A 17005-nucleotide genomic window follows, 5' to 3' on the forward strand; every position below is an offset into this window, starting at 1 on the left:
ATGCCTTCTAGCAGCCTGTACAGTCTAGGCTCTTCTGTAAACTGTGATTGGTTGCTGCTGTCATGTGACAAAGGACACTTTAGAGAGCGTGTTACCATCATAGCAAAATGATTGACCGATGTTGGTAGGGACTGGGAGAGGAATTTATAGGTAAGGATTAGAGATGAGTCCAATCATCTGCATCTGAATACTGGTGGCTGAGGAAGTTGCATGCCAACCTAGGAAGCCTGGAAATGTGTATACAGCCATAGTCAGTGTCCATATTCTTGCTCGTCCCTGCACTCACATGTCAATTCTTTCGGCAAACAGCAGAGATGCGCGCTGCCATGAGTGGGTACGAGTGGCAGAATTCGACAGAACTTACCTGCGCGGATTCCGTAATGTGAACCCTCCCTTACCAGGCAAACGCTTATTATTGTTAGTCGACCGCTAATCATTACCTGTAATTCTGCATTTGCTCACCAATCATTCAGTGTAAGGGTCCATTTACACACAAAAATTATCCGACAGATTTGAAGCCAAAGCCAGGAACAGACTATAAACAGAGATCAGGTCATAAAGGAAAGCCTGAGATTTCTCCTTTTTTCAAATCCATTCCTGGCTTTGGATTCTAATCTTTGGCAGATAATCTGTCAGATAATCTTTCTGAGTAAATGGACCCTAAGGGTGCGTTTACACAGAGAAATGTATCTGACATTAAAGCCAAAGCCAGGAATGGATTTGAAAAGAGGAGAAATCTTGGTCTTTCCTTTATGACCTGTTCTCTGTCAGATAATTCTCTGTGTAAGTGCACCCTAACGACTATCGTTCTATGTAATATGGTGAGGGATTTCAGGTTAGCGATAAACAATTGTTAAAAATCACTCTCTCTAATAGGAGCCTAAGGGCCCTATTCCACCAGACGATTATCGTTTGCATAATCATTAACGATCTCAAACGACCGCTATTGCGAAAGACCTGAAAACGTTCACTCATTTCCATGGAACGATAATTGTTACTTATAATGGTAATTGTGATCGTTATTTCTTCGCTATTGCGTTCGTATCTCTTGCAAACGACCGAACGATGTCTTATTCAATGCGAACGTTTTGCGAATGAGCAACGATAAAAATAGGTCCAGGTCTTAGAAAGCGATCAACAATTTCTCGTTCAGTCGTTAATCGTTAACTGCATTTCAACCGAACGATTATTGTTTAGATTCAAACGATTTAACGATAATCTGAACGATAGTCGTCCGGTGGAATAGGGCCCTAAGTCTATAGGACCATCTTGTGTTGCTTATTCTACCAGTTGGTGAGGGGGCTGAACCCCAGGACTCTCATAGATCAAACTTTTGATGTATTGACCATTGTAGCTGTTCCTCTGCCATCACACGCACTTGACAATGATGCACTAAATGGTAACAAGTAAAAACTGGAATGTTATTGGCCATATCTCTAATAAAGTTTTACTTTTTCAGGTTTAATATGTCGTCTTGGGTAAAAGTCACTAGAGGTCAGCCACAGAAACCAGTAGCTGGCAAAAAGTAAGTCTACATAGCAGTGTTTGATATATAGAAATGTAAAGTCTTTTCTGTTGTCTTTTTTTTCTTATTCCTTTTCCAAGCATGCAAGCGCATGACATCCTTTTAATTGTATGGAGCTGTAATAAGACACCTAGAGACTTCTGTACATGTGCATCTGTTTGTTTGATTTTTTTTTTTAATCCACATGCAGGGACTTCCCTGATCAGATCCCAGCATATTACAGAACTGTTCTCCCTTGAAAGTTTTCAATCTAGGGGAGCATTATACATTGGTACAATTTTGAGCTCCAACTTGCTAGTACAGTATTTACCTCTCTACAGCTGTCATATGGATATGTTCTTTTTAGAAAAATATGCAGTGAAAAGGTCATCAGAAAGTACATTTTTTTTTGGTCAAATTTTCTGTTTTACCTTCTATATGTCAAAATAATCCTGAAGCTTTCAATCTGACAACTAGGTCTAAAACTAAGCTGAGACTACTTGTTCTGCACATATCACTTTCCAGCAGTGTCCTCCTTATCATCACAAACAAGATTACAATGAAAGTTGACACTGGTGTGTAGATACTGAGGCCCAGATTTATCAAAGTGGGTAAAACAGAAGCTAATGCAAAATGCCAAACCAGTCACAACTCTGCTTCCAGGACTGGTGAAATTAAACCTGAGCTGTGATTGGTTGTTATGGCCAGTTCCTGTTTTGCACACTGATAAATTTGGGCCTCAGTATCTACATACCTGTGCTTGTATGTCTACCACCATTCACAATAGCTAAAGCTCACTGCTCAGCCTCGCCACTTCCCTGTAGAATGACCTCTACACAGGTCACCGAGCATGCTTATAAAATTCTCTTATTATTGTGAATAGGGTCTAGACCAGTCTATTCCAGTCAATATAGGAAATACAAAATTTAAATTGTTTTATTTTTAGAACCTGGAAGTATTTTTAGTCTTTCAACATGTATTTTGGGCTAATCTACATTGTGGCTGTACCAATGTATTTTTTATGCAAAATGTGTAATCTCACTAATTTCTGTGTAGTTGAAATACGCACCAAATATAAAAAATAAAAAGTGCAGCAGTTTCCAGTATAAACCATGATGCATATTCCTTTGGGAGACGGTTTTCAATGTGCTTCAATATACGTTGTGTGAACTTACCTTATTGTAGAGGTGTACAGTAAAAACATGAATACTTTTATGGTGCAATAGCTTCATAATTGTAGAAGGAGATATCAGGCATAGTATGCTCTGTCGCCTATATATATATAATTTTTTTTACAATAGTAAGAAGCGCATCACCTACATTTTCAATCCGATCAGTAGCTTTTGGATATTTAGGGGCTGTATACAAATAGAGACATAGTAAAAACTCTAAATCTTCTAACAGTGGGATGAGACTATATAGAATATGGCTCATTTGCTTGACCTCCATACGTGAAAAAATATCTGTGGCAGGACAGTAAAATATGACACGGTATTAATAAGATGCTAGAAGTCCTAGATCTGAGGTCTGCCTCGTATAAACAACTTATGAGTAGTGTGTCACTGGGGAAGGTGCTGCTAAAATAAGATGGTTATGACACACATACTGAATTCCTATATGGCCACACAACATTTCCTTAGAGGCCTATACTAGTGAGAAAGTTCCACTTTTAATTTCCTTTTAACCCCTTAAGGGCCAAACCTAATTTGGCGTTAAGGAGCATATGATTTTTTTCTGCGTTGCTGCATTCACAGGGCTATGGTTATATTGTCCTGTAAACGGTCTATACGACTGTTTGCTTTTTGTGGAATTTGCTGTCTTTCTAGTAATGACCATTGGGTGTGTACATTGTACTCTATGATAATAAAAAGCAATGCTGACTAATTTTTGTATATTTTTTGTATATTTCATATATATACATATTTTGTCTCTATAATTTGGGAGCCATAACTGGTTTACTTGATGTTGCAGAAAGATGTTAGAGGGGAAATGGTGGCGGTGGCAGACGTTGTTTTCTGCGCTTTACAGTCATTTACTGTATTGTGGCAACCTTTCTTTGAGCTCTTTGTTGTTCTATTGCTCTCAGGTAATTAAAGGGGTGTTCCAGGTAGTAGTAGTAGTATTTTTTTTGTAAATAAACGTGCTGGGACAGATGCAAAAAATTGAGTATCTGTGTCACCTTGCAGGTGGGGGTGCCCCGATCAACTGTGTTTTTACTTTTTTGTTACTGGTTCCTGATATATATTTTAGATATTGACCATTTGAACATTTTCACTGAACGATCAGATGAACAACAACTTTATTGCAAGATAGGGTATGACTGCTATGCCCAGGGGGTGTAAACACTATTTATGTCCACTCAGCCTCATATATATCATCTTAGCCTAGCTTTCACAACCCATTTTAGTAAAACTCCTCTACTTCAGGAACCCATAGGTGTAGCAGGAAGGCAAAAACACTGTTGGGATCAGGGCACCCGCTACTACAAAGTCGACTACAATGAGGCATTAGTCAGTAAATTCAATATTGGAGTTTGTATTGCCTGTCAAAAAAAAAAATAATAAAAAAAAAATAATATATACACACACACACGCTCTGGTTGTAATAAGAGTTGAGCGAATTAACAGTACAAATGAAGTGAATTGCTCCCTTAGCTCAGCAATCTTTTGAAGTCTGTGCCGCTCCATGCTGCTCCACCACAGGTGACTGGAAAAGCTGGATCCAGTGCTGAGAAACTGCTACTAGGACTGGATCCAGCTTCTCCAGCCACCCAGGGCAGAGTAGTCTGATGAGCAGATTGCAGAGCTAACACAGCGGTTGCCTTTGTTTGTACTGTAAATTCTCTCATCTCTAGTTGTAATGCAGTGAGGTTCTCTTCCTATGGATATGTAAATGCCAGCATGCTGCTCATCGCCCTTTAGGTAATCTTATCCAGGATGTATATATTCCATTTTGTTATCCTGCTTCCCAAACCAGTCATAGGTATTATATGAAACCCTGCTATATTTATCCCTTTACCTTCCTTTGTCAGCCCGAGCACTTGTATTAGTTCTGTCTGTGGTCTATCCGTTTTGTCTTGGGAGAAACCAATTTCACATCTCCAGGGGGAATTCCTCCGGAATAGAAGCTCCCTGGAGATGTTGATATAGCAACCACAATGCCTGTGGCTTTGCTCTCGTGTAACACCATGGCAACGTACCCTTCACCAGTTTATCTAGTACAATGCGGTTTTGTGAGTGACACCGGCGATGCCTGTGTCCGGTATTACACGCATAATAATCACTATTCAGCGCTATTCGCTTTTTCTCCTGTGGTTGTCTGACCAAATAATCTGAGGGGATTTTTAACTCTATTATATTTTCTATTCTACTGAGGGAACAATGGGTGATTTCTCTGTTGATATCACCCTTACCATTGCAGTGGGTATTGTCTGTCGTCAAATCCTTGCCAAAATGTAAGCTTCTATGTTGTGGCTGAGATTTTATTGGCTCTGCTTACATGCAGACTTAAAGGGAATCTGTTAGTTCCGTGCTAGGTACAGAGCTGCAGACACAGGCAGATAGGTGGTAAGAAGATAAAACAAGTGATGCTTTTGTCTTTGCTGATGGCCATTTGCAAACTTATAAAACTGCATTTTTCCTCAGAAGTGCCAGAGCTATCTGTTTGTAGCAGAAGTGCCACACCTGTCTGCAGCTCCACCTGGTAGGGACCTGACAGGTTCCCTTTAAAGGGGTTATCCAGCGCTACAAAAAATGCCCACTTTCCCCCTACTGTTGTCTCCAGTTTGGGTGGGGTTTTGAAACTCAGTTCCATTGAAGTAAATGGAGCTTAATTGCAAACTGCACCTGAACTGGAGACAACAGTTGTCAGCATATCCAATAGGTATGGTTCATGGTCTATCCAATTGGTATGGTTCATGACCTTTTTTTTTTTTTTTTTGGGCAAAATGTCTGTCTGTTTACTGCTACACCCGTCTGCCTATATTTATGTCCTTTCGGCCCATGGCTTGTGCGGTCGTAATAGAAAAATCCGCCTTTCACTTTAAACAAGTCACTTTATTTATTCCTATGAGACTGATGTTGAGCATCTCATTGGAGAAAGTTTCGGATCCCCACAGTAGATCCTGTGGGATTTGACAAGTCTGATCAGCAGTCACCTGGTCTCCTAGGAAATAGAATGAGAGCTGAAAATAGATAAATAAGGCATGCATTTAATTTTCTTGAAGGGGTGTTCTGGATGTATAAAGTTCTTGATGTAATGCTGGGTCTTTTATGAAAAAAAGCATACTCTCCACTGCAGCGGTGTAAAACTTAGACAGTGGTTTAAGCTGGCTGTCTCTGCGGAGACTGCAGGGGGGCCCAGGTAGGGGAGAATGCAATTTTTTTTATAACACCCCCATTAAAAATTGTATATATCTGGAGATCTGCAAAGGATGGACAAAAAAAACAAAAACGGACTGTTTCTTTAATGACATATCACGTTGCTATTACAAGATGTTTCTCTTAATGCTGCCAAAGAACAGGAGCTAAAAAAGAATGAATCAGTTCTCACAAAAAAAAAGTTCAGTACAGGACTAATGTGAAGTTTATTGAATGTATTCCTGTTGGACAGCTGATGTTGGGGAATGGGCAGCATATCCCAGCAGATCGCATTGAAATGTAAAGTCTTACCTTTAGGCTATGTTCACACACAGTAAAGTAATACCAAAATACAGCCAAAATTTTGAGGTAAAAATATGGCTGTTTTTTAGTGTAATAAAGAATTCTATTAAAGTCAGTTGGAAATTGACCATAAGTGAAAACACTGTATGGTGTATATACTTCCCAACTGTTGATGCATCGTGTAGTGGCAGCGCATACTTACATTCCTAGAGTAGAGCAGCTTCTATGTGTGAGCAGCACCACGCACATTAAAGTTTCCGATTCAATGACATCGGTGATTGCACTGCTGTCTGTCTGCCATTAACCCCTTAAACTAGCAATCAAGGTGTTGAAGGCTGTCACTTACAGGGGTCCCAATCGATTTCCCTGAGTGCTGTATGTCTCATACTTAGCTCTGTGCATTCCAGTCTGGACTCGGGCAGAACACAGATAACACTGATCGGTGCTATGCAATGGCATAGCATTGACCAGTATAAGCCATGTAAGCCATTGACCAGTATAAGTATAGGTTACTTATAAAAGTTACCTAGGGGGACTTAAAGTGTAAAACAAAAATAACAATAAAGCTATAAAAATATGACAAAGCCCCTGCCCCAATCAAAGTTGAAATCACAGCTTTTTCCCATTTTACAAATAAAAATATATATATAAAAAAAAAACATCCACTTAAAAAGGGGGGGAAGCAAGGATTGCATTTTTCTTTGTCACATATATCAGAAAAAAAAGCGATCTAATTTTCACACTACACTAGTACCACTAAAAACTTAAGATCATGGCGCAAAAAATAGGAGCCCCCAAACAGCGCCATGGGTGGACAAATAAAAACGTTATGGCTATTACAAGGTGTCTAGCAGAGAATTGCTTCATGGTGACCTGGACATCTGTGCATCAATGACCTTTAACCATGAAGGGGTTAATTACGGCTGTCCAAATAATGAACTTGCTCACCTACTGCAGATTTTTTTCTTCTATTCACACATTGTTTTGTGTTTTACTGCTGTGTTTTGCTTTTATTTTACTGTGTGTGAACCTAGCCTTAGAATGGGAAATATAAAGTCCTTTGTTTATCTTGAGAATTTGCTTTCCATGGTCTAGTTTTGTGTTCTGTTCCTCTGACTGAAGCAAATGACAAGAGTCCTCCATAGAGCAGGTCATGGGGCATTGACGCCAGGGAGATGCTGGGTAAGGTGGGAAGCAGTGGTGAGCAGTAACATGTCCTTGTGGGGTCTTGCTGTAGTGCGTCACCATCTGCTTCTGCAGCTGATATACACTAATGTGACTGACTTCTTTTGACATCTTCTGTAACTCTTGCGTTGTGAACTGTTCATAAATAAGGTTTGGCTCATCAAAAAGGATCTGTATTTACTGTCTTACAATTCATTCAGTGTGAAATAACCATCAGTGTCGCCAACTCATTTTTACTGTGCTTTTGTTTCCTCAGGAAGCCAAGCTGGATTCCTCGCCTTTTAGAGTAAGTTTTCAAATTTGGATGAGGTTCATGAGGTTGTAGCCTGTGGCCAATTCACTCTCAAGGCTATGTTCTCACACAGTATTTTTGCTCAGTATTTTACAACCAAAACCAGGAGTGGATTGAAAACACAGGCTGTTGTTTTGAAATAATGGCCGTTATTTGCCTTTGCCGGCCATCCACTAAATTTCAACACTGTGTGAACAGAGTCTTACTGTGTTTTCAATCCACTCCTGGTTTTGGTTGCAAAATACTGAGTGAAAATACTGTTTGGGAACATAGCCCCATAGAGTAAAAGTTGCTACAACTGGATTCTGAGACCCCTCATAGACTGGCTATGGACATAATAAAGTAGATTTAGGCTGGGTTTGCATCTGTTATCATCCAAAACACAGAAAAAAGAGCAAATCTTTGTTAGTTTTTCCTCTGTCTGTTCCATTCATGGTTTTGGCAGGGGGAACATAGCAAACTATCCATACTTGCATTGCCACTCTGGGATCTCCAGCAGAGCATTTGTCACGACCCAGTTGATGGACTGCCCATTCAGCTAGTCAGTGACTGGGATGGGACACCACTGCAGTCACCAATTGGCTGAGTGCACAACCCATCACCCAGGATGCGCATTTTCCCGAGTCTTGACGTCATCAGAACTTGGGTTAAAATGCCTTCCAGCGGGGGTTCAGAGCCTGTTAAACTGCATATCTGGGTCACAGGGAGAGGTAAGCAATGATTGATTATTATGTTCTCCCCTGACGGCTGTGAGATTTTTAAAATGAATGGACCTATTCTTGAATTGCATTTTTTTAAATTTTTGTGGGCAACTTTTTTTGTAGATTTTTTTTGTGTGAAATTTAGTCAGTTTTTTGCACAATTTTTCTTCCACAAAAAAATATGAAATGTGTAAATTGTACCTGGTCTGGAGGTGGTAACTCTTATAAACCTCCTCCATCTGTGTTGGTCTTCAATCGGACCCCTGTAGATGTGCCCTTTAAATATTTTGGTGTCATATCTGTGACACCAAAAGTTAAGCATGCTCATTCCATAATTTTTGCCAGGGGTTGTGAAAAGTTCTAATGCATCATGAACATTTTGTGTACTTCAGTAGAATACTATATATTGTGGCAATATATTCTGCAGAACGTTGTCCCTTAGTGAACTTACAGCTTAGCATGCCTACCAAATACCATTGACACTCCATGAGAGGAGAAGCAAGGATCCAGCTTGTTCTTAAAGATCTAGAAAGACTTAAGAGTCCTAATAAACGAAGCAATTTTTAGTTTCCACCAACTAATGATAAACAATTGCAAACTAGCGCTTTTGGGAACTGCTTAAAATAATTCACCATAAAACACGGAACAATAATCGTCATGGTCGTTTGTACACTCTAGTCTACAAACATTCGTAATTCCAAGCGAACGATGTGTACATACAGCGAAAGATTTGCGAATGATTAGGGATGATTTTATGGTCAGCTCAAAAGATGCGATCAACGACACAAACTAGTTTTCGTTAGTCGTTTAATCGTTGCCTGCATACATACCGAAAGATTATCACTTAAATTTGAACAATTTAATAATTTTTTGCACAATTTTTTTTCTGTGTAATAGGGCCCTGACCCTGGCCCTGGAGAAAATGTGCATGTGATTGGGAGGGCAGAGGTTAATCAAAGGGGAACATAGAGGTCATGTTTTCTGTATAGAGTTGGTTGCATAACTTGATCTAGTGGCAGAAACTTCAGAATGAATTTTTACACGTATCTATAGCTATTTTATTGAGAAACACAGAATGCACTATGATTTATAACCTGTGCTTTTACAGTGGCTATTTTTAACTTTAGTTTTTCCATTTTTAGCATTAATCCATACAAGTCAAGTCAGAAAGCCTCATTCTCTGAACAGTATGGTAGAGATATGGAAGAACAGAACAGGTAAGAAGTTTATGCCATTACTATTCTGGTAGATGTGCACATTTTATGATCCCTTAGGTAAAGCCAGATTTTGCTACAAATCTATTGCAAATCAGTGTACTGCCTTATATTCTGTACTGATGTATTTCTGCTATATGTGGATGGAGATTTAAAACCCCTTCCACATTTATTGTACTATAATTTTTTTTTTTAAAGCAAAGACAGTACGGCTGTGGCCACATATTCTGGTTACTCATCAGTTGACTCCCCAACATCCATTTCATTTCATTGCTTTGACATAAGTGTTTAGACTGTTTGACAGTCCTTAGGTGAGGACCCCTTGGTAGCAACAGCCTTCAGTCATCTTTGGTTTGATATCACAAGGTTTACACACCCGGATTTGGGAATTTCCTGTCATGGTTCTCGGCATAGCTCACTCTGTCAGGTTGGATTGGGACCATCGGGGGAGCCGTTTTCAGGCCCCTAAAGGAGATATTCAATAGGGTTTGAGCTACCCTTCAGAGCTCTGGCTGGATCAAGAATGTTTCCAGATTTGTCCCAAAACCACTCTTCACTGACTTCACTGTGCTTAGGGTCATTCTCTTGTTGAAAGTGGAAGGTAAAATTTCTGCCCAATCTGAGGCCCATAGCACTCTAGATAAGGTTTTCATAAAACAAATCCATACTTTGCTCGCTTCAGCTTTCCCTCAACCCTGACCAGTTTCTGTCCCAGCCACTGAAAAACACCACGTGCTACAACCGTCTTGCTTCAGTGTAGGTATGGTCTTGGCCATGTGATGAGCAATGCCTGGTTTCTTCAAGATATAAGAATCAATATTGGATTTATCAGATCAGAGAATCTTGTTTCTTAAAGTCTTGTTTCTTAGAGTCATTAAGGTTTTTTTTGCAAACTCCAGGTGAGCTTTAATGTGTGAGGGGAGGCTTCCTTCTGACCACTTTGGCATAAAGCTCAGATTGGTGGAGTTTTGCAGTGATGGTTGACCTTCAGGAAGTTTCTTCCATCTGCACACACAGTCTTTGGAGTTCAGCCAGGTGATCATTGGGTTCTTGGTCACCTCTCTTGCTATGGCCCTTCGTTATTGCCACTGGTTGTTGTTCCCATTAAAGGGAATCTTGTCAGGTCCGTACTGGGTATAGAGCTGCAGACACAGGCAGGTAGGTGATAGGGAGATAACACAAATGATACCTTTGTTGCTGATTGCTATTTGCAGGGTTATAAAATAGAATTTTTCCTTGGAAGTGCAACAGCATTAATGCTGAGCTACAGCATGCACAACACCTCCCCCACCTCTCTTATTTCTCCCTTCCTTGACTAATAGACATACAAGATTGGAGGCTTAGCGTCCATTGACACAGAAAGATTATCTGACAGATTATCTGCCAAAGTAAGAAACAGACTATAAACAGAGATCAGGACATAAAGGAAAGCCTGAGATTTCTTCTCTTTTCAAATCCATTCCTGGCATTGGCTTCAGATCTTTGGCAGATAATCTGTCAGATAATCGTATGTGTAAATGGACCCCTAGCCATATACATCAGTCAAGTCATGGAGGATGTGGAAGGGAAGATGCACTCTTACTGGGGCTCAGGGTCGCTACTTCAGTTCCGCTGCATTTCATCTTCCAAGGGAAAATGCTATTTTATAACCCTTTAAATTGCCATAATCAAAACCATCATTTGTTTTATCCCCCTGTTGCCTATCTGCCTATGTCTGCAGCTCTGTATCTGGTATAAGAATTATGGAGACTTTCTCTATATCACTGCCTTCACACAATCCTATCTCTAAACTGTACAGGCAGTTCTTTCCTCCTCATTGTTTGTTGCTCTGATATGCGTTGTCGGCATTGTGACCTTATATAGACAGGGCTGTGTCATTCCAAATCATACTTTAAGCAGTACTGTATCCACCAAACCACCCAAACTGCTGGTACAGTCCTTCCCATTTGTGTGTTTTAAAATGTTCTCCATGCCTTGGTTAGGGTAAAAAAATATCTTTTAATCTGAGTCAAGTCAATGAGGTGTGGCACTGTTTAGACACGCAATGACAAGAAGAAATCTTGGAGGCGTTCCTAATGACAAGGAGGGTAAGGAGGAAGAAAGGTGTCACAGGCATAGTGCATGGACGTTCTAGGCCATGACTCGACTGCTGTAGATTAAAAGATCATATTTTTTTTTTTACCCTGACCAAGGCATCGGGCATATTTAAAAAAAGAAAAATGTGACAAGGATGGACTTACTGTCCTCTAACAGTCAGTACCAGCAGTTTGGAGAGGTGGGTTGGTGGATACAGTGTTGCTTTAATAAACTAATTTTACCACAAGTGGCTCCAGTGAAGGTGTAGACACATCTCAAAGATGATTAAGTGAAATGTGAGGCCCCCAAAGTAAAGTGTGAACCCTTACCCTGATGAGGCCTGATAGGTCGGCGCTCGCTTGCTTTCTCCTCAATATTGGGCTATGTAATAATTTGTTCAAAGTGTTGGTTTGGCGAACAGATTCCCCAGACTTCAATCCACTCAAGCATCTGTGGGTTTTGCCAATACAACAAACCATATCCAGGGAGACCCCCACCTCACACCTTTCTCCCCTCCCTGGTCAGAGCTAAGCCCTGTCTACAGATCATATGCCTACACCGTACTTATTAATGGCCCATGTAATGCAGTGCTGATGTCTCTGCTCAGGTGCTGCCACATGTTCTGTATACAGGAATTAGCTCTGTGTGTCATTCGTGGCACACTAAGGAGAGAGGGGAATAAGTAAGAAGTAAGTAATGCACTTCTGCCCTGTTTCATTGACACTTCATGAAATGACTTCATGAAATGGTCAACAATTTTACAAAAGGTCATACTATGCAGATGGGCTGACAGATTCCCTTTAAAGGATCTATGGCTAACATCTTGGCTTGAGTATCACACAATGCCTTGATGTTTTGGGTGGTCAGTGTTTGTGTCTATAATTGAATTCTATTTCCCATTGATATAGTACAAGATGTAAGAAAGTAATGAGTAATTTTTCTTGGCATTGTGTTGTATGCTAAAACATTGTGTTTCAACAGCTTTGAAGAACTGTTTGGGAAGAAATATAACTTTACTTCTGGAACTGAGGAATACTGTGAGAGATACCAGTATTCGCAAAACAGTAAGTCACTAGAGGAATTGTTTGCATTGGAAAGGTTGGCGCAGGGCAGTTAGTTGCAGTATTTGGTGTGTTGTTTATTTTTTAGCCAAGTCAGGGGTAGCACCTGAAGGGGGTGAAAAATAGGAAAGAAGGACTTTTCTCTTTATAGATCCAGGCCCAGTTTTGGTGAAGAAAATATATATTTTTTTCAAGCTTGTTAATACAGTGGTCCCAAAACATACGATAATAATTGGTTCCAGGATGACCATTGTATGTTGAAAATATTGTATGTTGAGACCAAAATTCTATGGAAAACTAGTAATTGGTTCTGAATCCCCCAAAATGAGAAAAAAATTAAGATTTAAAGGAAAATAATCAGATAACTAATATGGATAAAGCAAGTCCTTACATACAACAGTCAGAAAGAGCGACTGGAAGCTGTAAATTACTTTCTAAGTAGAAGATGGGAGCGTTTTTAGGGTCCTGTACAGGTCACACAGGGTCCCAGAAAAATATAAAATGAGTCTGCCCTCACCTGGTGCCCAAAGGAGCAGCTCAAGCTGGCCCAAATGAAGAGCAGCACAGGACATGTAGTATCACACTATACTCTGGAGAATCACTACTAGACAGCCAACCAGTGCATACATTTCACTAATACTGGGGTTTTACCAGTAAAGTGGCCACTTTCATTGGTTGATCATCTAGTTTTTTACATGTGCCGCAGATCCTGACTGTATGTAGCATTGTATGTTGAGTCTGGTCTTAAGTTACAATGGTCCAGAAAGGAACATTGCATGTTGAAAATATTGTATCTTGAGGCCATTGTAAGTTGAGGGATCACTGTACTTGATTGATTTCCTGGAGACCTGTGTACATAGAGAGATTTTTCACAACATCTACTGTAGAAATAAGAGAGCCAATGTATTCTGCTGTATTTATTATATGCTATACAAATGAACAATGTTTAGCTGAAGTATCCCCGCTCTATTTTATTCCTTTGTATGGTAGGCAATCAGTACAACTCTGATGACCGAAGGGAGAAGCTTTATTTGAAGTTTTATCAGCAGATCCAAGATGAATACCACAAAGAGAGACCTTCAGACTGCGTGATTGTTGCCATCAGCAAAGATCAGATGTAAGTCTATTGAATTATAGCATGTGCCTGAGCAGTCTACTTTCTAGAGGAAGTTATTGTCAATAATATGGCAAACCTGATTTGCTGTGGTATATTAGATATTTATTAGTGTGTTAGCAAATGATGTTCCTTTTTGCTGCAAGTAAAGGTAAGTATTACATTTTTGACTCATCCATGGTTTTTGCTATGAAGTATAATGTGCATAAATATCAGTAGGGTCCATTCAGCTCCTGTGCTGTCTGTTGTATGACAGGTCTGGCATAGTGTTGTGGCTTACATTATGAATAGAAGCCACTGACTGATTATTTGGGAAATGTTATGATAGGGGAGAGACTTTCAGTGCTATTGATGAAAGATGTAGGTCAAAGTTCCATTGGACAGAGGCTGTTTTTTTTATTACCGTAATTTCAGTGTGACCTAAAGATGTTCTCGTGAATCCTGGCATGTCTGTTTTTGTAAATGTTTGCATTTCTCATGAATTAACCGTTTTTGAGTACTTTTCTTACAGCCTTACAACCATGTGGTGTTAGATTTCTCCTGAAATTCTATAAATAAATTGACAGCAGGGCGCCATCATTCCTATTGTCAATCAGGCATGTGCTTTACAGCAGTGTTTCCAAACTTCAGTCCTCAAGGAGCAACAGTAGGGGGATATCCCATAGAAAGGACACCTGTGGTGATACCTGATGCTCTGACTATATTTACATCACAAGTAAAATACTGTACTAAGGAAATCCTCAAAACACAACCTGTTGGTGGTCCTTTAGCACTGAAGTCGGGAAAAACTGTTTTAAAGCATACCTTTCACTAATAAAAAAAACTTTTCACATGACCTAGAGACATGTCAAAAGTTTTTAAAGGCCAGGGTCTGAGTGTTCAGACCCTGATTGATCAGTTGCTGCCGCATGCGCCTTTCCCAGCTCTGTGTCCGAGACCTGGATGGCTCCATAGGCTTACATTGGGAGCCCGTCCAGGTTGTGTGACACAGAGCTAGGCGTGAATGCGCCAAGCACGTACTTCTGACTCGTTCTCTTGATCCTGAACACTCAGACTCCAACAAATCAACAAATGTGGCATTATATATATTCTAACGTTCTAAGATATTCCTCTTGCAATATAAATTATTTCTAAGGCAATTGTCAGGAGAGCTGACAGGTCCTCTGCAGTATATTTAACCATAACATAAAAAGGGCATGATAGGCTAAATGTCAGTGTAAGGGTAGCTTCACACGTACCGCATCGCTGCATTTTTAACGGTGAGTTTTTGGTGCGATTTTTACATGCGAGTTTTGATTTTCACATGAAAATCATGTGAAAATCAAAACGCGCATGTAAAAAACGCACCGTTAAAAACGCAGCGATACGGTACGTGTGAAGCTACCCTAAGGGTATGTTCACATGTACTGGATATGCTGAGGATGTTTTGCTTTCTTCATCTTGATTTACTCAACATAAAATCTGTAGTGTATAAAGAAAGTAAAATGAAAGCAAAATGCAACAGTAAAATAGGTATAAAAAATGTGTCCGCATTTTGGATCTGGTAATGTGCTACGTTAATCTTTGAGAAAACAAACTTTTTTTTTTCTTTGGATACATTGTGTGCACAGACTAACATTTTCCCACAAACTTTAATGTAGCACATTATTAGATTCAAAATATAGCCGCATTTTAAGCCTATTTTACTGCGTTATTTTGCTTATATTCTATGGTGTGTGAACATAGCCTAAAAGAGAGAGGTATAGTACACTGTCACATAAGTAAACTATGACATGGTGAACTACCTTGTGGGACTAATAAATGATTTAAAATTACGGGTTGAAAAGAGAGAGAAGAAAATCCCCAAATCAACCTTATTTTTCTTACAAAATGCTTTTAATTATGGTAAAACTAAAAATAAATCATTAATAGAAAATGTTTTTGCTCTTGGAATGCAGTAAAACTAAGTATGAATAATTTTTTATTTTTTTTTATTCTACCAAAGTAAAACATTACAGAGAATAGTGTCATTTTAAAACTCAAAAAAACCCAAACATGATTGTTTTTCAATTCAGTCCCCATAAAGGTATTAGAAGTAACTGAATACATTATATCGAGGCCCTTTCATAAATTGTGATTTGCGCTATATTTTCCACCAAACATGTCAGTGAAAAATTTTCATTAAAATGGTGCTAATAAAAAAAAAAAATCACAAACTCCTCACAAAAAAGCCCTCCTTATAGCTATGTTGGTGGAAAAAAGATATGGCCCTTGGAGTTAAATCATTTGGTTGTTTTGTTATAAAATTTTGGCCCTTTAAATGACCATGAATAATTCTTGTTATGGACGACCTTAAGGGCCATTGTTTTACAGGACCGTGTTTTTACAATGTTGTACAATAAGTCCTGGGCAGTAGTTTTATGCCACTTTAAAAGGGATCACCACTGGCACTGACCCATCTCTTGGCTTGAAAGATAAGCAGAGTGAGGAAGTGAGCGCCGGTAATCAGATTAGGTAAAACAGTCTCTCTGAACAACCCCCCCTCGATATTGATATGTTCATTGATTATAGCGTTGTAAAAATGTATTTAAAGTTGCAGTAAGAAATAAGTCTGCAGAAATTAAACAATTATTTGTATAAAATACATGTTTTTTGCTTACATTGGATAAAAACAAAGAATGACACTCACAACAAGACTGTAATAACCTAAAGAATTCATTTCCAGGCCCCTGATCTTGAGTACTGCTAAACTACTGACCAGAGTTGCTCTGTTTCTGGAAGAAAGCAGCTTTGTTTGTTTAATCCTGGATAATCTATTTAAGGCACAGACAAGCCTGGTCATAAAGGCAGCAAAATGGTGCAAGAATAAAACATGTATTCATAAGATGTATTTAGCAAACCGTAGCTAAACAATGATAAACTGTGAAAAAATATATTTTTTAAACATACAAATCTGAATTCTCACAATATAGATGTAGAGAAAGGGTTTTACCAAAACATCACATATAAAATTTATATATTTCTTTCATGCGTCATGTCACCTTAGAGGGATACTAAACACAGAAAAACACACAAAAATCCCACCTTTCCTTCCTTTTAATCTATTTTCCCCCCTTTGATCCTGTTGTCTTTTATTACAACCAAGAAATGCATAAAGAATCTGCTGTCTGTGTCCCAGAAGCTTAGCCATTTCCCCCTGTCTTCACTGTCCTGCGTCT

At 39.2% G+C, this 17005-nt stretch overlaps 1 protein-coding gene across 3 annotated transcripts in view; it reads left to right on the forward strand.

The window, feature by feature from the left end:
* Positions 1–17005, forward strand: part of LOC138789682 (nuclear receptor coactivator 5-like) — a 30283-nt gene that overhangs the window by 1427 nt on the left and 11851 nt on the right. For 2 of the 3 annotated variants that reach the window (XM_069968443.1, XM_069968442.1), the window contains exons 2-6: positions 1460–1525; positions 7607–7636; positions 9486–9560; positions 12615–12697; positions 13685–13811. In XM_069968443.1, coding sequence (XP_069824544.1) covers positions 1467–1525; positions 7607–7636; positions 9486–9560; positions 12615–12697; positions 13685–13811 — 374 coding nt within the window. In that variant the 5' untranslated portion in view covers positions 1460–1466. The remainder of the gene's footprint in view (positions 1–1459; positions 1526–7606; positions 7637–9485; positions 9561–12614; positions 12698–13684; positions 13812–17005) is intronic. The other variant, XM_069968444.1, reaches the window with a different exon arrangement.

This window comes from Dendropsophus ebraccatus, chromosome 4 (genome assembly GCF_027789765.1).
Source record: "Dendropsophus ebraccatus isolate aDenEbr1 chromosome 4, aDenEbr1.pat, whole genome shotgun sequence".
Lineage (NCBI taxonomy): Eukaryota > Metazoa > Chordata > Amphibia > Anura > Hylidae > Dendropsophus > Dendropsophus ebraccatus.